Here is a 25,801-nt window from a genome sequence, read left to right as displayed (position 1 = left end):
CGAGCGGTCACCGCCGCGTGAGGAACAGAGCGAGCGGTCACCGCCGCGTGAGGAACAGAGCGAGCGGTCACCGCCGCGTCCGGAACAGAGAGAGCGGTCACCGCCGCGTCCGGAACAGAGAGCGCGGTCACCGCCGCGTCCGGAACAGAGAGAGCGGTCACCGCCGCGTCCGGAACAGAGAGAGCGGTCACCGCCGCGTGAGGAACAGAGCGAGCGGTCACCGCCGCGTCAGGAACAGAGAGAGTGGACGCCCTCTCTCTACAAAACGCCTCCGCCATCGCCCTATAGTAGGGACGCTTCCGCGCCGCCTCAGCGTTGAGGGCATCCATCACCGCCAAACAGGCGTAGATGGTCTCGAAGCGGGCGACCGACGCCGCCTCCGCCTCCTCAGAAAAAAAACTACTCCCCGCTGGACCCATCTGGGATGTCTGCATTCTGTCACGTGAGAGATGGATGAGGTCTGGGTCCAAATGCAGGTAAGTATTTTTTAATGAAAATAATAACAAAACTAAACCAAAGGCCAACACGGCACAAAACTAAACATAAACTGAAACACAAAATAACAAAATCCAGAACACGGTCCAAAGCCAGGAATATCAAGAACATAACATAACACATAGGACAGAAGACAATGCAGACATGAAGCAGGAGAGAAATGTGAGAGTATTTAAAGACCGGATAATAGTGAACAGATGTGAGTGAATCAGTGTTAACGACAAGGACAGGTGAATGTTATCAGAGTGCAGTGCAGGAAAAGGAAAACAGCGACCTCAGGTGGCTGAGGGAAGCCCCACAGCCCAGATCATGACAATATTGCCATTCATCTGAGAAATAATTGCAGTTATTTTTAATTTTAAATAAATATTTTGATCTTTTCAACTCATTTAAATAAAGAATGAGATTTTAAAATGATAATAATAATAATAATAATAATAATTATTATTATTATATTTGATTTTTATATTTATATATTTGTTTATATACATTCAAAATATTGATTCTATATAAAATTAATGTTTTAGGTTGTTTTATATTGTTAAATAAATGTACAAACTAAATATTACAATTATTATTTAATATTTGAGTATTCATTTTAGTCCTTTTAGAGTAGTAATTTTAAATATTTGATCTAAACTCTTGCTAACTATTTGTAAAAATTAAATATTTGAAACAGTATATTGCCATTCATTAGAGAAATAATTGCAGTTATTTTTCATTTTGAATAAAAATGTTAATCTTTTCAACTCATAAGCAAAGAATGATATGTTAAAATAATAATAATAACACTTATTACTATTATTATATTTGATATTTATATTTATATATTTGCTTGTATAGATTTAAATATTGATTAAATGTAATATTACTATTTTAAAATATTTTGTATTATTAAATATATTATTATTTAATATTTGAGTATTAATTTTAGCCCTTTAGTCCTTTTAGAGTAGTAATTTTGAATATTTGATTTGAACTCTTGTCACCACTCATCCAAGAATTAGTTTTTTTATTTTTAATAAAAATGTTTTGTGGTTACCTGTGTATTCTTGACAAAAAATATATTTTTAAGTCCTATTGCGCTGCACATTTTTCACAAACCAGCCAGAAAAAGCATTTATTTAAAAAGAAATTAATTTAGTGAAACAATTCGACATTTTGCGATTGTATTTATACTGCATTTGCATTTGGATGCCATTTGAATTCAGCTGCTTTCGCAATTTACCTCACAGCTACCATTTTAGCAGAGAAAATTCTCAATAATTTTAATATTTCATAAAGAAAACTTCACATGCTAGATTAAAAATGCAACTCTCAAGTCACAGGCAACAAATTACATACACTTTGTTAGACTAATAGGATAGTTTATCTAAAAATGTGCTCATTAATGTCACCCTCATGTCATTCCAAACCAGTATGCATTTCTTTTTGTGGAACATGAAGATATTTTAAAGAAAGTCAAGGGGACTCGAAACCATTTGGAAAAACCATTCCAAATACAGGTTTGGAATGACCGAACTTTAATGTAATAAACCGTACATTAGTTATTTTCTACAGTTCAGTAAAAGTTTAGGAGCTGTTTTTGTGATTTTCCTCTGTCATTAATGATGCTGCTTGATGTTGGGCCGGTGCCTGTGGGTAGGACCACATCCTCGTGGGACATTAAAACGAGCATTTCAACTCTTGTTCACGCTTCAGCTCTTATTAGATTAAAACTTCCTCCCCTGAGACGCTCCTGCTAAGTCTTGCGAAAATGTTCTCTTGCCAGGATGTAAATCTCAGTATGGACAGAAGTCACGCTAAAAAGTTCATTATTGCCATCACAACATTTAATATTTGCAGAAATAAATACCACCCCAGCCCACAGTAACATAATCTGGAGAGATTTGATTAACTAAAGTCATTGCCAAAGAATGATTGTTGTGTTTCCACTGTAAGTGTGTTTGAATGTATTTTATTCCTCATTCACTGAATGTGGAATGTGCAGAGGTCAGGCACTTGGTTGTTTCAGAGCAGCATGAGGGGAAAGTGTCCTTGGGGTCTCAAAGTAGCATCTCCGTTGCCTCCAGCTGGGCCGGAGACTTGGAACGCTGAGTCGGATGTCAGTACCCAGCTGCATATCCTCCCTTACGGGGGTCTGACTCAGCGCTGAGGCCAGCACTGTACCGCACCACGGCCTGAACCACAGCGCCCGTGGACTTCAACACCTCTATTACATGGTTCTTCGCAGCAAGACCCTCCAAAATGGCCTGTGGGTTGATAGTGAGTGGGATGTGCTTAGCCAAAACCACATGTGTATATTCACAACAACCAAAGAAAATATCAAGAAAATATCTGGGAGATGTTTCACTCCAACTTTAGAAAAAATTGCGGATTTAATTATTTCATTTTAGGGCAAAATGTCACCATGGATAAGTAGTTACACTCACCTACACTGTAAAAAAAATTGAATTTTACAAATATACAGTGGAAGTACAATGAATGTAACAGTATATTTAAAATACTGTTAAATTGACAGTTTTTGGAAGTTCCAGAAGTCCTGTGACAGCTTACATTTAAAGGAGTAGTTCACTTTCAGAACAAAAATGTACAGATAATGTATTCACCCCCTTGTCATCCAAGATGTTCATGTCTTTCTTTCTTCAGTCGTAAGGAAATTGTTTTTTGAGGAAAACTTTTCAGGTTTTCTCTCCATATAATGGACTTCTATGGTGCCCCCGAGTTTGAACTTCCAAAATGCAGCTTCAAAGGGCTCTAAACGATCACAGCCGAGGAAAGAAGGGTCTTATCTAGCAAAACAATGGGTTATTTTCTAAAAAAAAATTACAGTTTATATACTTTTTAACCTCAAATGCTCGTCTTGTCTAGCTCGGCAAGGCGAGCATTTGAGATTAAAAAGTATATAAGTTGTTACTGTTTTTAGAAAATAACCCATGGTTTTGCTAGATAAGACCCTTCTTCCTCGGCTGGAATCATTTAGGTCTCAAACTCAATTCCTGGAGGGCCACAGCTCTGCAGAGTTTAGCTCCAACCAGCTCCAGCTCACACCTGCTTGGAGTTTCTAGTAATCCTGAAGACCTTGATTAGCTGGATCAGGTGTGTTTGATTAGGGTTGGAGCGAAAATGTGCAGAGCTGTGGCCCTCCAGGAATTGAGTTTGAGACCAGAGATTTAGACCCTTCGAAGCTGCATTTAAACTGCATTTTGGAAGTTCAAACTCGGGGGCACCATAGAAGTCCATTATATGGAGAAAAATCCTGAAATGCTTGCCTTAAAAAACACCATTTCTTTATGACTGAAGAAAGAAAGACATGAACATCTTGGATGACAAGGGGGTGAGTACATTATCTGTAAATTTTTGTTCTGAAAGTGGACTACTCCTTTAATGGCTTTTTGATAAACCGATTCTTCTTAGTTTATTGATTTGCATGTTTATTGCATTATTTTAAGTGTTGTGTGTTACCTATATAGTGCATTTGTGTGTATAATTGTGTCTCCCCTATATTAATATTCTTCAACATACAGTGCCATGCGGAAGTATTCATACCCCTTAATTTTTTTCATGTTTTATGTTGCTGCCTAATGTTAATTTGCTTTAAATTACTTTTATTTCCACATTATTCTACACTCAATGCATCATAATTGCAAAGCAAAAAAACAGGTTTTTAACATCTTTCCATATTTATTTAAAAAAAAAAACTGAAATGATAGGAGCATTCATATAGCTTGTAGATGTCACTACACTTTGAGTGGAGTTAACCAGTGGCAAATTCAATTGAACTGAGCAAAAACCGAGCCCTGAGGTCAAAAGAACTACCTGTAGAGCACAGAGACAGAATTGCATCAAGCCACACATCTGGAGAAGAGTTCAGAAAAGATTCTGCTGCGTTGAAAGTTCACAGAAGCATGTAGCCTCCATTATCCATAACAGAAGATGGTTGGAACAACTACTCTTCCTAGAGTTGGCCTAGAGCAGAGGTGGGGAACCTTGATTCTCGAGTTCCAACCCTAATCAAACACACCTGAACAATCTAATCAAGGTTTTCAGGATACAGGTTGGTATACAGGAGGATCAAGGTTCCTCACCCCAGGCCTAGAGTTAGCAATTGATGGAGAAGGGCTTTGGTTAGACTGGTGAACAAGAAGCTGATGGTCACTCTAGTTGAGCTCCATGATCATATATGGAGATGGGAGAAACTTACAGAGGGACAAACATCACTGCAACACTTCACTGATCTGGGCTTTATGCCTGTGTGGTCAGACTCAATCTTCTCTTCAATGAAGACACATGAAAACCCACTTGGAATTTGCGAAAAAGCTCCTAAAGGACCCTCAGACTGTGAGAAACAAGATTCTCTGGTGTGATGAACCTCAATTTCCAAGCATCATGTTTGAAGGAAACCAGACACTGCTCATCACCTTAAGAGTACCATCTCAACAGTAAAGTGTGGTGGTAGCAGCCTCATGCTGTGGGGCTGTTTTTAGCATCAGGGACTAAAGGACTCCTCAGAGTAGAAGGAAAGCTCAACACAGCGAAATATTGAGTTTGAGCCTTAATGAAAACCCTATCCAGAGCATTCAGAACCTCAGACTGGGAGAAGGTTCACCTTCCAACAGGACAAAGACCCTAAGCACACAGCAAGATTGGCTGATAGACAACTCTGTGAATCTCCTTGAGTGGCCCAGCCAGAGCCTGGGCTTGAACCCAATCAAACATATCTGGAGAAACCTGAAAATATATGTCTGCACCATCCAAGCTGACAGAGCTTGAGAGGTGAAGAGGAGAAGAATGGCAGATAATTGCCAAATGCTGATGTGCAAAGCTTGTTGCATTATACCCAAAAAGACTTGAAGCTGTAAAGGTGCTTTAACTAAGTACTGAGTTAAGGGTATGAACACTTACGCAATATCCTTTTTTCAGATTTTTATTTTCTAATACATTTTTGAAGTACAATTCTGTTTTTGCTTTATCATGTATAGATGGTAGATTGTTAAAAAAAATGTATGAATACTTTTGCAAGGCACTGTATAATGATCTTCTATATATTAATATTTACCTCAGCTTGTTGAAAAGCTACTTATGTTGAACTTTGATTCATCATGTGGCTTTCTCATCACCACCTGTGTTTTTATGGTGGTTGTCAGTGTATTATAACAGATTTTAGTATTTAAGTAGACTCATGTGTTAACATTATATTAAACCCGGTCAATAAAGTATGTTTTTTTTTTTTCATTCAACCTGGTAAAGTTTTGACAATCACAGCTGCCATTTTCAACTATAAATTTATAAATTAAATTTGTTTGTTTGATTTTTACCATACAGCACAGAAGAGATGTAATGTATACACTGTACATTATCTCAGTCATTTATCATATTGTTTCTAATGACATCTGTGTACATAGTTTCACCCACCTTGTCGAAGTCAGGCTCTGCTTGTGTTGTGTTTGGACTGAGCTGATTGTGAATTCTCGGGTCTGCTATCGCTTTTTTCAGGTCATAGTCAAAGGATAGCGCTTTTAAAATCACCTGCGCAGAAAATGTCAGTTATGTATGAGTTGATAAGGTCTGAACTATGCCCAGCACAACTTTCTAGACTAAAAAAAAATGAAAATGCACCTCGGCCACTGCTGTGGTGATCTTTGTCCCCCCAGAGGCTCCAACCACCATTTTAACCTTATTGTTTTTGTCTAGTAGAATGGCCGGACACATGGAAGACATGGGCCTTTTATCTGAGCAAAGACGAGAAGCGAGAGTTACAAAACATTTAAAGCAAAATCTTCAATGATACACAAGTTCATGGCTGTTTGACAAAAATGTGTAAACGTAATGTACACTGCATTGTATACATTGTATAATGCTTACTATTTAAAAAAACGTGCTAGTGACAATTGTGAGTGCCATTCATCTCAGAAGTAAGCATGGTTTTTAATTCAATTCTGATCAGCCCACTTGAAAAAGTGAAGAATAAAAAAAAAGAGAATTAAATTATTTATTTATTAAAATTTTTTTAGCATTCTACTATTTATTATGCTTATAATAATTATTGTATTTAATATTTATATAAATATATTTCATTTATATACATTTAAAATATTGATTATATTTAATACTTTTTAATATTATTTATTCAATATTTAAACAATATTTGATTATTCATTTCGTAGTCATTTAGTAATTTTGAATATTTTATCCAAACTCTTGCTTACTGTTTGTAAAAAAAATATATATATATATATATATATATATATATATATATATATATATATATATATAATATTTTAACTTATTTTAACATATTTTTCAACTTATTTAAGTAAGCAAAGCAAATGATAATAATAATAATTATTATTATTATATTATGTTATATTTGTTTACATATTTGCTCACATACATTTAACATACTGATTCTATTTATTATTACTATTTTACATGATTTTTATAATAAAATAATAAAATAAATTTTAATATTTAATATTTGCGTAAATACTGTATAAATATTTCAAACCGTATAATGCCATTCATCTGAGAAATATTTGCAGTTATTTTTCATTTTAAAAAAATATATTTGATATTTATATTAACATATTTGCTTATGTACATTTAAAATATTGATTCTATTTAATATTAGTATTAATTAAGTTATTTTGTATTATTAAATAAATATATAAACTAAATATTAAATTAATATTTAATATTTGAGTATTCATTTTAGTCATTTAGTCCTTTTAGAGTAGTAATTTTGAATATTTGTAGAATTTTTTTTTTGAAACAGTATATTGCCATTTACCTGAAAAATAATTGCAGTTATTTATTATTTTGAATAAAAATGTTGATCTTTTCAACTTATTTGAATAAGCAAAGAATGAGATGTTAAAATGATAATAATAATACTCATAATTATTATCATTATTATATTTGATATTTATATTTACATATTTTCCTACATAAATTTAAAATATTACTTCTATTTAATATTATTATTTTAAGTTATTTGTATTATTAAATAAATATATAAACTAAATATGAAATTATTATTTAATATCTGAGTATTAATTTTAGTCCTTTAGCCCTTTTGGAGTAGTAATTTTGAAAATTTGATCTGGACCCTTGCTTATTATTTGTAAAAAAATAAATATTTGAAATAGTATTTTGCCATTCATCAGAGAAATAATTGCAATTATTTTTAATTTTGAATACAATTTAAATACAATATTTATATTTGTATGTTTGCTTATATACATTTAAAATATTGATTCTATTTAATATGACTATTTTAAGTTATTTTGTATTATTAAATAAATATATAAACTAAATGAATTATTATTTAATATTTAAGGAAGAAAACTTAAGTCCTTTTAGTCCTTTTAGAGTAGTAATTTTGAATAATTGATCTGAATATGAATTTTTTTTTATTACCGTTCATCTGAGAAATAATACGTTATTTTTCATTTTGAATACAATTTTTGAATAAGCAAAGAATGAGATATTACAATGACAATAATAATTTATAATTATTATTATAATATTTGATATTTACATTTACATATTTGCTTACATACATTTAAAATATTGATTCTATTTAATATGACTATTTTAAGTTATTTTGTATTATTAAATAAATATATAAACTAAATGAATTATTATTTAATATTTAAGGAAGAAAACTTAAGTCCTTTAGTCCTTTTAGAGTAGTAATTTTGAATAATTGATCTGAATCTGAAAAAATTAATATTTGAAACAGTATATTTCCATTTACCTAAGAAATAATTACAGTTGTTTTTAATTTTGAATTAAAAAAATGTATTTTTTTTAACTCATTTGAATAAGCAAAGAATGAGATGTTTAAATGATAATAATAATAATAATATTTGATATTTATGTTTATATATTTGCTAACATACATTTACAACATTGATTCTATTTAAAAATAACTATTTTAAGTATTTTTTATTATTAAATAAATATATAAACTAAATATTAAATTATTATTTAACATTTGAGTATTCATTTCAGTCCTTTAGTCATTTTAAAATAGTATTTTTGAATATTTGATCTGACCTATTGTCAACAACAAAGTCTCAGTAATAAATATTACCTAAAGGTGAGATATTCTTAACATATATAACCATTGCTATAACTAAAATCAGTGTAAAGTATGGCCTCATTTGGCGTATAGTATACATACTACAAAAATAGTAGGAGTAGTACAGTAGTATGTTATTGCAAATGGCTGTGATCGTGTTTTCTCACGTGGGACAATGAAGTTGTTGGGAGAAGGAGGAACTCCAAAGTTATTGGTGATCAAGGGAGAACTGAAGTCATCCATCTCATTGTTCAGTAAAATTCCTGTTGAATTTGACATAAACTTGGAGCCGAAACTAGGAGAAGAGAAAGAATACGATGCCATTTACACGCACTCCATTATAACTTTTAGTTTTTTATTAAATAAACTTCTATCCTGATTTTATGAAAGTTGTAAACTCTGTGACTAAATAATGACAGAATTATCATTTTTCCTATAAACATCGAATTAATTTCTAAATCAATATCTCTATAATACATCATAGAAAACAACTGACTGGCAAAGACAAATGTGTGAGAATGCAAATGCTCACTATAGGTTGATGGTGCTAGTTGCGGCGACCGCGCTACCATCCTCTGCCACCACTGACACATGTGATGTGCCATGATTTTCGGGAAGGTAAAACTCGGGTTCATAGTAGCTCTCTTGCTGCGTCGTATTATCTGTGATCCTCTGGAGTATCATGTCAGCGTAGTCTTTCGAGGTAATGTTCTGGATGAACTGGCAGTGAGAAAGAGGAGGTAAGCAGATCATTATTGTGGCCCTGCTGGCGGCACAATAATCTACAGCTTGAAAGAAACAGCTGATCAAAAGGAGCGAACACACAATGAGCCGTTCAATGGCGCACAATTTTCATGCTCTGTGATTAGTGTGAGATACAGCACGCCGGTTTCAGTAACGGCTTTGATCACAGCTGGCCAACATATGCCTGTGTCAGTGTGAACAGATGCTGAAGATACATGTGAGAGTTTTTACAATTAAAATAATGCACACTGGTTGTGGTTTAGAGATATTCTTCTGATAAAAAGACACTTAAAGGAAAAGCTCACACACAAATTAAAATTCTGTTCTCACCCTTATTTTGTTTTCTATGTTTTATGCAGAACACAAATGAAGATATTTTGAAGAACTGTTTTTGGTCACATAATATCAGTTCAGTCCACGTGGATTATTTTAATGATGTCCTTACTAGCTTTCTGGGCCTTAAATGTGTCAGTTGCGGTGCTGTCTATACAGGATCAGAAAGATCAAAAATATCTTCATTTGTGTTCTGAAAATGAACAAAAGTCCTATGGGTTTGGAATAACATGAGGGTGAGTAATTAGTGACAGAATTTTAATTAAAATATCCCTTTAAGAAATGTTGCATTGGCAACTAATAATCTAACAAAAATTGTAGTTCTAAAATTATTAAAATTGAAATTAAATTAAAACTATATAAAAATATAAAATCTAAAAAAAAAAAAAAAAAAGATACAGGAAAAAAGGAAGGAAAAACAGGCCAGATACAAAATATCTTACTTTGTGTTCCACCAAAGAAAATTATGATGCGTTTTAGTGCAATGTAAAAAAAAAAAAAAGTTAAATTACGAGAATAAAGTCTAAATGTTTCGAGAATAAAGTCGAAATTATGAGAATAAAGTCAAAATGTTTTGAGAATGAAGTTAAAATGTTTTGAGAATGAAGTTAAAATGTTTTGAGAGTAAAGTCGAAATTATGAAAATAAAGTCAAAATTATGAGAATAAAGTCGAAGTTTCGTGAATAAAGTCGAAAGGTTTCGCGAATAAAGTCGAAATGTTTCGAGAATAAAGTCGAAATGTTTCGAGAATAATGTCGAAATTATGAAAATAAAGTCAAAATTATGAGAACAAAGTCAAAATTTCGTGAATAAAGTCGAAATGTTTCGCAAATAAAGACGAAATGTTTCGAGAAAAAGTCCAAATGTTTCTAGAATAATGTAGAAATTATGAAAATAAAGTTGAAATTATGAGAATAAGTCGAAATGTTTTGAGAAAAAAGTAGAAATTCCGAAAAAATAAAGTAGAAATTACGAGAATAAAGTTGAAATTCCGAAAATAAAGTTAAAATTATGAGAATAGAGTTGAAATTTCGAGAATAAATCGAAATTACAATAATAAAGTCAAAATTTGGAGAATAAAGTCAACTTTTTTCAAGAATAAAGTCGAAATGTTTCAAGAATAAAGTCAAAATGTTTCGAGAATAATGTCGAAATTATGAAAATAAAGTCAAAAGTATGAGAATAAAGTCAAAATTTTCGCAAATAAAGTCGAAATGTTTTGCGAATAAAGACAAAATATTTCGAGAATATTCCGAAAAATAAAGTCGAAATTCAGAAAATAAAGTCGACAATAATTATAATAATAAAGTCAAAATTTTGAGAATAAAGTCAACTTTTTTTTAAGAATGAAGTCAAAATGTTTTGAGAATAAAGTCAAAATGTTTTGAGAATAATGTTGAAATTACAACAAAATTTCAAAATTAAATTAAAATAAAACAAAGTCTCAGCTTTCGAAATCTGTCAGTTTTATAGCGAAATACAAACAATGACTACGTTTACATGGGCAAGAATAATGCGATTATTTCCAATAATCAGAGTAAGGACTTAATCGCATTATGATGTTTACATGTCAAGAGCAAAGTTCTTCACTCCGGTTTACATGGAATTTCCATTATTCCTATTATTCCTATTGTCCGTCAATGAATTGCATTATGTTCATATCGCGCAAAGTCCAGTTTCCTAAGCTCCCTAAAAGTGTGTCGCCTTTTTCGCCATCGTCGTTTCTAATCTACAGACAGGCGCCAGAATATTTTCTCTAACTGGGCTAACGGGGGGCTAGTACAATATGTGGGGGTGCTAAGAAAATAATCGATATTCGTGTAAATATCGTAAAAGTTACTTAATGAAGAAATTGTGTCTTTTTTCTTTTTAAAGAAAAGCAGCTCTGGTAGCCTACACACCATATTTAACAGAAGTAGCCTATAATTTAAATTTTATTTAAAACGGCATTTTAAATTATATTTAAAACTGACACGAACGAAAAAAATAGACACAAACTTAAAACAAGCCCTGCATTCCAGCCCGAGCCCGACGGGCAGCAGTGAGCGCGCCTTCAGCGCATTTTTTTTAGGAGTTCCACAAATCCGCAATCAAGGCTAACGCATTTGCCTCACGATTGCCTAAAGATTCCTGTTCCTGAAGAAGAGAGCCCATTCCATTTTTTTTATAGAAAAAGCACATCAATTTGTTGGTATTGTTTGTGAGGGCACGCAAATATACATAAATCCTTAACAGTTACGAATAATAGCTATTACTCTTACCTTTACGTGTAAAAAAGTCAGCGTATTTTAAGATGTTTGCAATGCAAGTGATTACACTTGCTACTTCATGTCCAGTAAAGCGAGCGTTTAGCCTCCACTCTCCGCACAGACGATAGAATATGAGTCTAATAACAGCGCACATACAGGTTAAACGTTTAAAACTAACATTTGATATGCTTGAACTCTTTAATATCTATAGATTTTATTTTAGGCAAGTCGTGATGATTTAAGAAAGCTAAATTGATCAAGCATATGAACTCACCATCTGCCGCTGGTCGCTTCTTAAAAAAAAAAAAAAAAAAAAAAACTTAGCCTATATTTAACGGGAAAAAATGCTTTAAACTTTTTTCTAAATTAACTTAAAAAAAAACTGAAACGAAATATAATTACATTGTCATTTGGCCTATATACAAAACTGAACTATTTTAATAGCTAAAAAAAAATGTTTTGGGAGAAGTGGCCAAAAAGACGATCTTGGGTCGGAGTCTGGCCAGTCTATTACCAAGAATTCTGCCAAGAGCTGGGCTAGATTTTAGGCCTATTCAGGGCTCTATACACAAAGCAACGAAAAAACCTGTTACATGCAAAAGGAAAGACTTCAAGGCTGGACAGCACCATGCGCTCCGTGAGACTGGGTTGTGCGCTCAACATTAACACAATTCATATGAATGCGTAATTCAACTGTGTATACTTTACACTTATATTAAAAATTAAATGAACGGCACGTCTCAATCTTAGTGATGATGTAATGGATTAAATGTAGCCTAATGGACGAAACTGCGCTCACATGACGCGTGTGTAAGGATATTGTGACAAACAGCACGAGACAGCAGTACTCCTCTATCTCAGCTGGTTGGGGGGCTAAATCGAGATATTAAAAATTCTAATGGGGCTATAGCCCCCTAGCCCCTTTGTAGAGCAGTCCCTGTCTGCAAGTGCGTGGCACGTCATTCGTGTAAGTCACGAGCGCATGCGCACTCTGGTCAAAGCGGCAATACTGCGATTAAGGTGTTTACATGCCGGTATACTTCGATTAAAATCGGCGTGCGCCACCTATGTTAATACGATTATGCTTGCTGCGATTATGAGCTTAATCGCATTATTATAATCGAAGTATTGCGTTTACATGAGGAAAAGTTTAATCGCAATATTGCCAAAATCTCATTATAATCGCATTAAGAGGGTCCATGTAAACGCACTCAATGAGACATCCGTTTTATTAAATTATACTGTTTTCTTTGTAAAAAAATAAATAAAAATCCACCACATACACCACATCTGTGGCATCCATTCTTTTATTCCTCACATGTATTTAATTAAAAACAACAATAAAACATTCTAAAGGTTGAAGTGGACTCCAACTCGTTAACATAAGTTATACTGTTGTCTTTTCTGAGGTTTATAAGTGACTATTCACAGGCTGTTTTATTCACAGGATAATACAGTAAATGATTGGAAAAATATTTAAGATCTTCCATTCATTATTTGTAGCATGCCAGACACCCAAAATAAATGTGAAGGAACATCAGAAGGAATTAAAAAAACAGTATACCTTAATTTAAAGAAACAAATGTCTCCACTTAAACTGAGGCGAATACAGCAATCTGTCACGCCACATTAAAGAGCGTGAAAAACACATTATTGTAAGAGACATATTGTTTGTATTTCGCTATCTCCCAGTGCTTCCAATCTGGGCCATTTGCATGTGCAGTAGGTTAGAATATACTCTCAAAATATTAGAACTTTAATCTTGTAATTGCTATGAATGAATTCTAGTCATTTTGACTTTATTCTCAAAACACTTAGACTTTATTCTTGTAATTTTGACTTGATTCTCGAAACATTTAGACTTTATTCTCATAATTTTGGTTTTATTGTCCAAATATTTCAACTTTATTCTCAAAATATTCTGACTTTATTCTCATAATATTTTGACTTTATTCTCATAATATTCCGACTTTATTCTTAAAATATTTAGATTTTATTCTCAAAATATTTAAACTTAATTCTAGAAATATTCAGACTTTATTCTCATAATATTTTGACTTTATTCTCGTAATTTCTACTCTATTGTCAAAATATTAGGACTTTTATCTCTAATCTAAGATTTTTTTATTTTAAACATGGCACTAAAACACTGTCATAGAAAATAAATCATACAGGTTTGGAATGACATGAGGGTGAGTAAATGATTACGGAATTTTCTTTTCTTTTTTTTCCATCACAACTTACACTGGAGATGTTGAGAAATTGTGGATCCCCCAAGACGGTCCTCTTGGCATACGCAAACCGGAACGCCTCTACTATGCGATGATAGGTGAGGATTTTCTTTTCAGTGGTGGAGACACTGTCTGAACTGAAGCTGTAACCTGAGGAAAGAGAATGAAAGCTCAGTTAGATTCACTACACTCTGTGTTTACTCAACCATGCTAACTGTTGCCATATGAATAGCCAGACCTGCCAGTCATCAACATGACTGCCATAGAAAACCCTTCAGAAGCCATATGCGAGGGTTCACCCAAAAATGAAAATTCTGTCATTAATTACTCACCCTCATGTCGTTCCAAACTTGTAAGAGCTTTTTTCATATTCAGAACACAAATTTAAATATTTTTGATGAAATCCAGAAGCTTTAGTCTATAAATAGACAATTTTAACGACGTCCTTACTTTCTGGGTCTTGAACGTGGTAGTTGCATTGCTGTCTTTGCAGAATCAGAAAGCTCCTGGATTTCATCAAAAATATCTTAATTTGTGTTTTGAGAATGAACGAAGATATTGCAGGTTTGGAAGGACATGAGGAAGAGTAGTTAATTACAGAAGTTTCATTTTTGGGTGAACTATGCCTTTAAAGGAACACTCCACTTTTTTTGGAAATAGGTTCATTCTCCAACTCCCCCCGAGTTAATAAGTTGAGTTTTACCGTTTTGAAATCCATTCAGATGTTTTCCTGTTCTGGCGATATCACTTTTAGCATAGCTTAGCATAGATCATTGAATCCTATTAGACCAATAGCATCACATTAAAAAATGACCAACGCGTTTCGATATTTGTCCTATTTAAAACTTGACTCTTCTGCAGTTATATCGTGTACTAAGACCGGTGGAAATGCAAAGCTTAAATTTTTTAGGCTGATAAGATTAGGAACTACACTTCCATTCCGGCGTAATAGTCAAGGAAGTTTGCTGCCGTAATAAGGCTGAAGCAGGAGCAGTAATACCACGCAGCACATGTGCAAATGCTAAACTAGCTGGGAACTCATTTCTGATAATACTCCGCCTGCTTCGGCCATATTACAGCAGCAAACTTCCTTGACTATTACGCCGGAATGGGAGTGTAGTTCCTAATCTTATCAGCCTAGAAACTCGCAGCTTTGCATTTCCACCGGTCTTAGTACACGATATAACTACAGAAGAGTCAAGTTTTAAATACAACAAATATGGAAATTCGTTGGTCATTTTTGAACGTGATGCTATTGGTCTAATAGGATTCAATGATCTATGCTAAGCTATGCTAAAAGTGATATCGCCAGAACAGGAGAACGGCTGAATGGATTTCAAAACGGTAAAACTCAACTTATTAACTCGGGGGTAGTTGGAGAATGGGCCTATTTCCAAAAAAAGTGGAGTGTTCCTTTAATGTTTGCATAAAAACATTTTAAAAACTGGACATTATGAACATTCTGAAAACATAGAAATAAAGTTTTCATAGCGTTCATAGAACATATTTTAGTCAGCTGGATAATCAATATGTGGTTAGTTATTGATGTCAGTGAAGCCAAATGTAAATGTTTTTCTCTTTCATCTAATCAAATCTGAATACGCAGAAACACAAATGTGATTATTATGGAAAAGTTCATTTCTTAAAGCCTGAAAATGCTGCAGAACATTCTTCAAAATATCTCATTTGTGTTCCACTGAAGAAAACAAGTCATCTGGGTTAGGAAATGACATAAGAATGAGATAAATGGCATCATTTTCACTTTTAGGTCAACTATTATTTTTAATGTTGGACAACTGACCCAGTTTTGGTGTCGGAAAACTTCTCAAATTGTCTCGAGCATTCATGCCAGACCCGTCTATTGAAATAATTGAACTATTATGAGTGATTCGCCATGGAAGATGTTCCATAACGACTGAATAAATCAAGCTATATTGTGAAAAAAACGAAGTGCTAACAGTGTTTATCGACAGCCGTGCCCTGTCTGGCAGCAACTTAATGACTAAGTATCTCATCAGTAAAGCTACAGAGTGGGTGTCTGAAAAAGACCAAGACACAGAGCCGCGGAGATCGTCCAGCGTGCCGCAAGAAAGCAAAGCTGATGAATCTCAGATGACAGGCTGCTTCACAGTATCCCCTGCTGGTGGAACCCCAAGGAAAGGGTCGGAACACGCTGACTGCATGGATTTTTCCATGCTTGGTTTGTGTCCAATTAGTGGCAAACAGCCCACGTTAGTGTTGGTGTGGGAGACAGGAGGACAGACGCGGCGGAGCGAAGGGTGGAGGGATTTTAATAGCTCGTAGCAAAGAAAAGTTGGGAAGTTCTGAAGTCTCATCCTCCCCCTGACACCGTTCCGCATGAGGAAGCGGTTAAGAACATTAAAGATTGACTAATGGTCATCCTGTAATCAGTATCAACTAGATGCTTCCTCTCACTGCTAAAAAGAGAATTTTCATGCGTATCCACGTTGGTTTATAAGGAAACTTTTGGGTTTTCAACTCAGAGGAAGGTTGGTTGACCAATAAGTTGCTCATTAAAATATTTCTGAGAACTGTGCGAGCTTTTATTTTTTTAGTTTATATACTCCTCAGAATAAAAATAGGTGATTTCGTTTATCTCAAGGCTGCAAACTACAGCTAAAAGGGTCAAAATCCAACAAAAAATAAACATATACACTACCAGTCAAAAGTTTTTTTATGTTTTTTAAAGAAGTCTCTTCTGCTCCACAAGCCTGCATATATTTGATCCAAAGTTAAACTGATTTTACTATTTAAAATAACTGTTTTCAATTTTAATATATTTTCAAATTTAATTTATTCCTGTGATTTCAAAGCTGAATTTTTAGCATCATTACTTCAGTCACATGATCCTACAGAAATCATTATAATAATTTGTAGAGTAGAATTTTTCAGGTTTCTTTAATGAATAGAAAGTTCAGAAGAACAGCATTTTTCTGAAATAAAGCATTTTAAAGCATCCTTGCTAGACATAAGTATTAATTTCTAGCATTTGTTTGCCCCCAAAATATATATATATATTTACTGACTCCAAGCTTTTAAATGGTATAGTATATAATGTTGCAAAAGCTTTTTATTTCAGATAAATACTGATCTTTGGATCTTTCTATTCATCAAAAAAGAATCCTGAAAAAAATGTACTGAATATTGATAATAATAATAAAAAATGTTTCTTGAACGGCAAATTAGCATATTATGATTTCTGTAAGTAACGATGCTGAGAATTCAGCTTTGAAATCACAGGAATAAATTACATTTTAAAATATATTTAAATAGAAAACAGTTATTTTAAATAGTAAAAAAAAAATATTTCAAAATGTTTTTGCTGTACTTTGGATCAATGCAGGCTTGGTGAGCAGAAGAGTCTTTAAAAAACATTAAAACACTTACTGTTCAAAAACTTTTGACTGGTAGTGTATAATATTAAACATTATATTATAACAAAACATAACATAAGCATGTGTGTGACCCTGGACCACAAAATCAGTCATAAGTAGCACAGGTATATTTGTAGCAATAGCCAAAAATACATTGTATGGGTCAAAATTATCGATTTTTCTTTTATGCCAAAAATCATTAGGATATTAAGTACAGATCATGCTCCATGAAGATATTTTGTAAATTTCCTACTGTAAACATAACTTGTAAATTTCCTAACTAAACAAAACTTAATTTTTGATTAGTATATGCATTCATTTGGACAACTTTTCTCAATATTTTGATTTTTTTGCAGCCTCAGATTCCAGATTTTCAAATAGTTGTATCTCAACCAAATACACGAGACTAGATAATGATCTGAGATATCATCACTTTGATGCAGAATTTCAACGCCATTAACATCAATTCCGTGTGACAATATTAAATCTAAAGTATGATTTCGGCAATGAGTAGGTCCTGACACGTGTTGTCTAACCCCAATTGAGTTCAGAATGTCTATAAATGCTGATCCCAATGCATCTTTTTCATTATCAACATGGATGTTAAAATCACCCACTATTAAGACTTTATCTGCAGCCAACACTAATTCGGATAGAAAATTAGCAAATTCTTTAATAAAGTCTGTATGGTGCCCTGGTGGCCTGTAAACAGTAGCTAGTACAAGTGTCACAGGAGATTTATCATTAATACTTGATTCTTTGGATAATGCTATATGAAGCACCATTACTTCAAACGAGTTATACTTAAAGCCCGTTCTCTGAGAAACACTGAACATATTGCTATAAATTGTGCAAACACCTCCCCCTTTACCTTTTACACGTGGCACATGTTTATAACAGTAATTTTGGGGGGTAGCCTCATTTAAAATAATGTAATCATCTGGTTTTAGCCAGGTTTCTGTCAAACAGAGCACATCTAGCTTATGATCAGTGATCACATCATTTACAAAAAGTGCTTTCGTAGAAAGTGACCTGATATTCAATAAGCCAAGCTTTATCATTTGTTTCTCAGTATTATATACATTTTTTATTTGTTGAACATCAATTAAATTGTTACTCTTACATTGCTTTGGACGTTTATTGTATTTTCTAGCTCGGGGAACAGACACAGTCTCTATAGTGTGATATCTAGGTGAAAGGGTCTCTATGTGCTGAGAATTAACTGATTTCTGTGACGTGAGGCGGTCGGTTTAGCCAGTCTGTCTGCTTCCTGACCTGGGCCCCAGTTAGTCAAGTGCAAACGCTAAGACTATGTGCCATATTTCTAGATAGGAGAGATGCTCCACATCCGGAGGGACAATGAACCTACTATACAGATTTCTTCTATAATGACTGGTTGTTCATATGACAATGTGTAAATAAATATCGAAATTCAGTTTATTAATTATTCAGATTTATGATTTCAGTTTGAATGGAAATATTACAGTTCGATTTAAAACAGTGATTGTGGCAAATGAGTGGTCTGAACTTATTTACTCAGCGCATTTTTTATTTACACTTATGTGCCCCACTGCCTATATATAAAAGTGATTTCAGGCATGAATAGTCTATTTGTGTCCAAGATAGGCTGTCCAGTGTTTGTACTCTGTACCTACCGCTCAGGATGTTGAGTATCAGCGTGAGGACTGGGCCGCTGGCAGGAGCGGTCGGTGTCACCATTCTGTATTCACCCATGGTGGCAGTCAGGGGGGACTCATCCAGCAAGGGCTTGTAATCTCTCAAGTCCTCCAGAGTTATAATCCCATCTGCAACACGCACGGCACAGACGCCCGTATGACGCATGATGCTAAGCAACTTAACGAGATCAGACCTACTGAGTTATTGATTTAGTCATTAATAACCAATTGTGTGTCATCCTTCAACACCTCTGCCCGGGTGGACTATTGGCAGCACTGCAGGAATTAGTGGGATGTCAAATATTTGGAAATCAATGAACCACAACACCTCAGCCACAACAGAAGCTTAGAAACGGCACAGCTTAGCATCTTTAACTCACTAATATGGGCAGTCAAGTACATCTGACTAGAAATAAAAAATGCTATGCTTATTGTGATTTACCATAGCAGAATCAATCCTGGATCAACATTATAGATTTAGAGTTTTAATGTAGTCTGTTTTCCAGATTATGAGTTACTGATACTAAATAATGAAGAATAGACATATGTGTGTATAAAAACCTGCAGCTTGGATGTCCCTCACAAGATTCTCAGCAAGTGGTCCGCTGTAGAAAGAATTGGCCCCATTCTCTGCTATGAACTCATAAGTATCAGCCAGTTTTGTAAAAGTAATGGTGTCGTTTTCCTTCAGGATGTTGCCGGTGGAATCGCAGAACACAGAACTAAGGAACCGACAATCAGCAAAAGCTGTTAGTGCATAAAAGTAGTGGCTAAAAGTAGATATACCATAATATAAATTATATTATATAAATATATTTTTTCAATTTAAACCCCCTAATAGTACAACAGCGTTTTAGTACCACGTTAAAAAAAAAAAAAAAGTTGTAATATTAAAGTTGTAATATTTTGAGAAATTACAAAAATGAAGTCAAAATGTTTTGAGAATAAAGTCAAAATTACGAGAGCAAAGTCGAAATGTTTCGAGAATAAAGTCAAAATGTTTTGAGAATAAAGTCAAAATTACGAGAATAAAATTAAATTGTTTCGAGAATAAAGCTGAATTGTTTCGAGAATAAAGTCGAAATTACAAGAATAAAGTCAAAATATTATGACAATAAAGTCGAAATTACAAAAATAAAGTTGAAATATTTAAAGAATAAAGTCAAAATTACGAGAATAAAATGAAAGTCGAAATATTACATGAATAAAGTTGAAATACTGCAAGAATAAAGTTGAAATATTGCTATAATAAAGTCAAAATTACGAGAATAAAATGAAAGTGTTTAGAGAATAAAGTCGAAATTACAAGAATAAAGTCAAATATTATGAGAATAAAGTCAAAATAAAGTTGAAATATAATAACAATGAAGTTGAAATTATGACAATGAAGTTGAAATATTACGAGAATAAAAGTCACAGTGTTTCCAGAATGAAGTCGAAATATTACATGAATAAAGTCTAAATGTTACGAGAATGAAGTCAAAGTGCTTCGAGAATAAAGTCAAAATGTTTTGAGAATAAAGTCGAAATGTTTCGAGAATAAAGTCGAAATGTTTTGAGAATAAAATCTAAATTACGAGAATAAAGTCAAAATGTTTTGAGAATAAAGTCGAAATGTTTTGAGAATAAAATCTAAATTACGAGAATAAAGTCAAAATGTTTTGAGAATAAAGTCGAAATGTTTTGAGAATAAAGTCAAAATGTTTTGAGAATAAAGTCGAAATGTTTTGAGAATAAAATCTAAATTACGAGAATAAAGTCAAAATGTTTTGAGAATAAAGTCGAAATGTTTCGAGAATAAAATCTAAATTACGAGAATAAAGTCAAAATGTTTTGAGAATAAAGTTGAAATGTTTCGAGAATAAAATCTAAATTACGAGAATAAAGTCAAAATGTTTTGAGAATAAAGTCGAAATGTTTCGAGAATAAAGTCGAAATGTTTTGAGAATAAAATCTAAATTACGAGAATAAAGTCGAAATGTTTCGAGAATAAAGTCGAAATGTTTTGAGAATAAAATCTAAATTACGAGAATAAAGTCAAAATGTTTTGAGAATAAAGTCGAAATGTTTTGAGAATACAATCTAAATTACGAGAATAAAGTCGAAATGTTTTGAGAATAAAGTCGAAATGTTTTGAGAATAAAATCTAAATTACGAGAATAAAGTCAAAATGTTTTGAGAATAAAGTCGAAATGTTTTGAGAATAAAATCTAAATTACGAGAATAAAGTCGAAATGTTTCGAGAATAAAGTCGAAATGTTTTGAGAATAAAATCTAAATTACGAGAATAAAGTCAAAATGTTTTGAGAATAAAGTCGAAATGTTTTGAGAATAAAATCTAAATTACGAGAATAAAGTCAAAATGTTTTGAGAATAAAGTCGAAATGTTTTGAGAATAAAATCTAAATTACGAGAATAAAGTCAAAATGTTTTGAGAATAAAGTCGAAATGTTTTGAGAATAAAATCTAAATTACGAGAATAAAGTCAAAATGTTTTGAGAATAAAGTCGAAATGTTTTGAGAATAAAATCTAAATTACGAGAATAAAGTCAAAATGTTTTGAGAATAAAGTTGAAATGTTTCGAGAATAAAGTCAAAATGTTTAAAGAAAAAATCTAAATTACAAGGAATAAATTCAAAATATTTCGAGAATAAAGTCGAAATGTTTTGAGAATAAAGTCGAAATGTTTTGAGAATAAAGTCAAAATTACGAGAATAAAGTCAAAATGTTACGAGAATAAAGTCATTAAAGTTATTTTAGTTCGAGAGTATATTCTAGACGTTTGCGCTGCAAATGGCCTGTATTGGAAGCACCGAGAGATATTTTGAAAGTCTCAGCTTTCAAAATCTGTCAGTTTTAGAGCGAAATACAAATAAAATGTCTATTAAAATAATCTGTTTTTGACGCTCTTTAAGCGTTTAGTTTACGAGTGTGAATCAGTCATCTTTCTGATTACAAAGAGACATTCATTTCATTAAATTAGACTATAAATAGGTTTTTCCTTCTGATGTTCCTTCACATTTATATTGTGCTATAAACTTGAAATAAAGAGGGAAAACACATTTATAATTTGTATTTCGTGACAAAACTGAAAAAAAAAACTGGGCTGTGTTACATTAAAAAGCAAAATTATTGCGATTACTGGGTTATAACGTGAATAAAACAGCTTGTGAATAGTCACTTATAAACCTCAGAAAAAAGACAACAATATAATTTATGTTAACGAGCTGGAGTCCACTTCAGCCTTTAGAATGTTTTATTGTTGTTTTTTAATTAAATACATGTGAGGAATGAGAGATTGGAAGCCACAGGCCTTTTTGCAGAGTAGGTGGTGGATTTTTCACAAAGAAAATAGATGAAGAACTAAAATGAACTAAATGTGCAGGATATACTCTCAAAATATTATAATATATATTTAAGTGCAACGATTTAAATCTCGTAATTTTTACTTTATTCTCAAAATATTTCCCAAAAAATATAGAAAAAATTCTTTAGAGCACCTTGTTAAGAATATGGACAGATTTTTGGGTTGAAAATATGTGTGCTCACCATAATGTCTTATCACCCATAATGGTGTCTTTCTTTGATCTAATGGCATTTGCCAATGCGTTGCCAAGAGGAAAGCCTTTTCTGGCCAGTTGTATGCTTGGTAAAAACAGCTCTTTCCATGGAAGCTTGCCGTGCCGATTATGGGCCATTTCATACCCCCGAATCTCTCCAGGAACAGCGATGGCCAAACCACCTGTGGATACATTTGTTACACACTTTATTCCATGTGGTGCTATCTAAAACCAACAACAGATCTGAAACAGTAAACTTATTTAAAAGATATAAAAATTAAAAATTCAGCAATTTCAAACTTTTTAAAAACTATGGCAGATGATGCAACTATGTGTACAATGCACTGGGATACAGCTTTATGGCTTTCCTCAGAAAGTCCTGTATCAACTAGCCTGATCTACTGTGAGTTATTGATTGTTAAGATTGTGTTGATGCTTATTGTGTTGATGCTTATCTCTCCATGCTGGCACCTTATCACAAGGGCGCTCAACGTGTAAATCCTTTTTCACTAATGATTTTCCCAGTTTATGTAATATAGTTAATGGATACCTGTCTGGGAAAGGTCTGTACTATTTCCAAACATGTCTCTGGTTGCGTTTGCAGGAGCCGTCTCACGTGCATTGATGGTTTCGACTTTTCCTGCGAAATGAAATAAATAATCTATGAATAAAAATAAAACCAAAAATAGAAATAATAGAAATAGAAATAAATAATTTTAGAAAAGAAAATACAATATAGATTCAAATATTAAAATACAGGCATAAAATAAAGACACATTTTATTTTTTACAATTATTTGCATTTTCTTTATAAAGTGTGCATAAAAAAATTAAAATATATATATTTTTGTAAATAATGCATGTATACCTATATATACATACACTACCAGTCAAACATTTTTGAACAGTAAGATTTTTAATGTTTTTTAAAGAAGCCTCTTCTGCTCATTAAGCCTGCATTTATTTGATTCAAAGTACATAAAAAACACTACAATTTTGAAATATTTTTACTATTTAACGTAAAAAAAAAAGTCATTTAAAGTCATTACTTGACTCACATGGTCCTTCAGAAATCATTCTAATATGCTAATTTGCTGATCAAAAACATTTATTATGTTTAAAACAGCTGAGTAGAATTTTTTCAGGTTTCTTTGATGAATAGAAAGGTATACTGACTCCAAACTCTTGAATATTATAGTGTATTAATGTTACAAAAGCTTTTTTTTTTTCAAATAAATGCTGATCTTTGGATCTTTCTAATCGAAAAAGAATCCTAAAAAATTTACTCAACTGTTTTAAATCGATAATAATAATGAAATGTTTCTTCATCAGCAAATCAGCATATTAGAATGTCTTCTGAAGGATCGTGTGACACTGAAGACTGGAGTAATGATGCTGAAAATTTAGCTTTGATCAAAAGAGTTTTCTAAATAGTAAAAATATTTAAAAATAATACTTTGCATCAAATAAATGCAGGCTTGGTGAGTAAAATGGATTTTTTTAAAAACATTAAAAAGCTTACTGTTCAAAAACTTTTGACTGGTAGTGTATATTGTAAATAAATATCAAAAAATATTAAAATACTAAAAATAAACTAATTAAAAATACAGGTCCTTCTCAAAAAATTAGCATATTGTGATAAAGTTCATTGTTTTCTGTAATGTACTGATAAACATTAGACTTTCATATATTTTAGATTCATTACACACAACTGAAGTAGTTCAAGCCTTTTATTGTTTTAATATTGATGATTTTGGCATACAGCTCATGAAAACCCAAAATTCCTATCTCAAAAAATTATATTTCATCCGACCAATAAAAGAAAAGTGTTTTTAATACAAAAAAAGTCAACCTTCAAATAATTATGTTCAGTTATGCACTCAATACTTGGTCGGGAATCCTTTTGCAGAAATGACTGCTTCAATGCGGCGTGGCATGGAGGCAATCAGCCTGTGGCGCTGCTGAGGTGTTATGGAGGCCCAGGATGCTTCGATAGCGGCCTTAAGCTCATCCAGAGTGTTGGGTCTTGCGTCTCTCAACTTTCTCTTCACAATATCCCACAGATTCTCTATGGGGTTCAGGTCAGGAGAGTTGGCAGGCCAATTGAGCACAGTAATACCATGGTCAGTAAACCATTTACCAGTGGTTTTGGCACTGTGAGCAGGTGCCAGGTCGTGCTGAAAAATGAAATCTTCATCTCCATAAAGCTTTTCAGCAGATGGAAGCATGAAGTGCTCCAAAATCTCCTGATAGCTAGCTGCATTGACCCTGCCCTTGATAAAACCCAGTGGACCAACACCAGCAGCTGACATGGCACCCCAGACCATCACTGACTGTGGGTACTTGACACTGGACTTCAGGCATTTTGGCATTTCCCTCTCCCCAGTCTTCCTCCAGACTCTGGCACCTTGATTTCCAAATGACATGCAAAATTTGCTTTCATCCGAAAAAAGTACTTTGGACCACTGAGCAACAGTCCAGTGCTGCTTCTCTGTAGCCCAGGTGAGGCGCTTCTGCCGCTGTTTCTGGTTCAAAAGTGGCTTGACTTGGCGCCTGTACACAGTGGCTCTGGATGTTTCTACTCCAGACTCAGTTCACTGCTTCCGCAGGTCCCCCAAGGTCTGGAATCGGCCCTTCTCCACAATCTTCCTCAGGGTCCGGTCACCTCTTCTCGTTGTGCAGCGTTTTCTGCCACACTTTTTCCTTCCCACAGACTTCCCACTGAGGTGCCTTGATACAGCACTCTGGGAACAGCCTATTCGTTCAGAAATTTCTTTCTGTGTCTTACCCTCTTGCTTGAGGGTGTCAATGATGGCCTTCTGGACAGCAGTCAGGTCGGCAGTCTTACCCATGATTGCGGTTTTGAGTAATGAACCAGGCTGGGAGTTTTTAAAAGCCTCAGGAATCTTTTGCAGGTGTTTAGAGTTAATTAGTTGATTCAGATGATTAGGTTAATAGCTCGTTTAGAGAACCTTTTCATGATATGCTAATTTTTTGAGATAGGAATTTTGGGTTTTCATGAGCTGTATGC

The 25,801-nt window shown here is 33.3% G+C and overlaps 1 protein-coding gene across 1 annotated transcript; it reads right to left on the bottom strand.

Annotated features, from left to right (window-relative positions):
- Nucleotides 1-1,973: 1,973 nt before the first annotated feature.
- On the bottom strand, nucleotides 1,974-23,408 carry ggt1b (gamma-glutamyltransferase 1b). The gene is made up of 10 exons (XM_073829823.1): nucleotides 23,322-23,408; nucleotides 22,761-22,953; nucleotides 19,772-19,932; nucleotides 19,190-19,339; nucleotides 14,153-14,289; nucleotides 9,114-9,301; nucleotides 8,749-8,876; nucleotides 6,115-6,227; nucleotides 5,911-6,024; nucleotides 1,974-2,747 (listed from the first exon to the last, which is right to left on the bottom strand). The coding sequence occupies exons 1-10, from the start codon at nucleotides 23,353-23,355 to the stop codon at nucleotides 2,601-2,603; spliced, it is 1,365 nt and encodes a 454-aa protein (XP_073685924.1). The 5' UTR covers nucleotides 23,356-23,408; the 3' UTR covers nucleotides 1,974-2,600.
- Between the last annotated feature and the right edge of the window lie 2,393 nt (nucleotides 23,409-25,801).

The sequence above is a fragment of the Garra rufa genome, chromosome 23, assembly GCF_049309525.1.
Source record: "Garra rufa chromosome 23, GarRuf1.0, whole genome shotgun sequence".
In the NCBI taxonomy this organism is placed as follows: domain Eukaryota; kingdom Metazoa; phylum Chordata; class Actinopteri; order Cypriniformes; family Cyprinidae; genus Garra; species Garra rufa.
The sequence above is the reverse complement of the archived record's forward strand: the minus strand, read 5'-3'. Positions and strand labels throughout refer to the sequence as shown.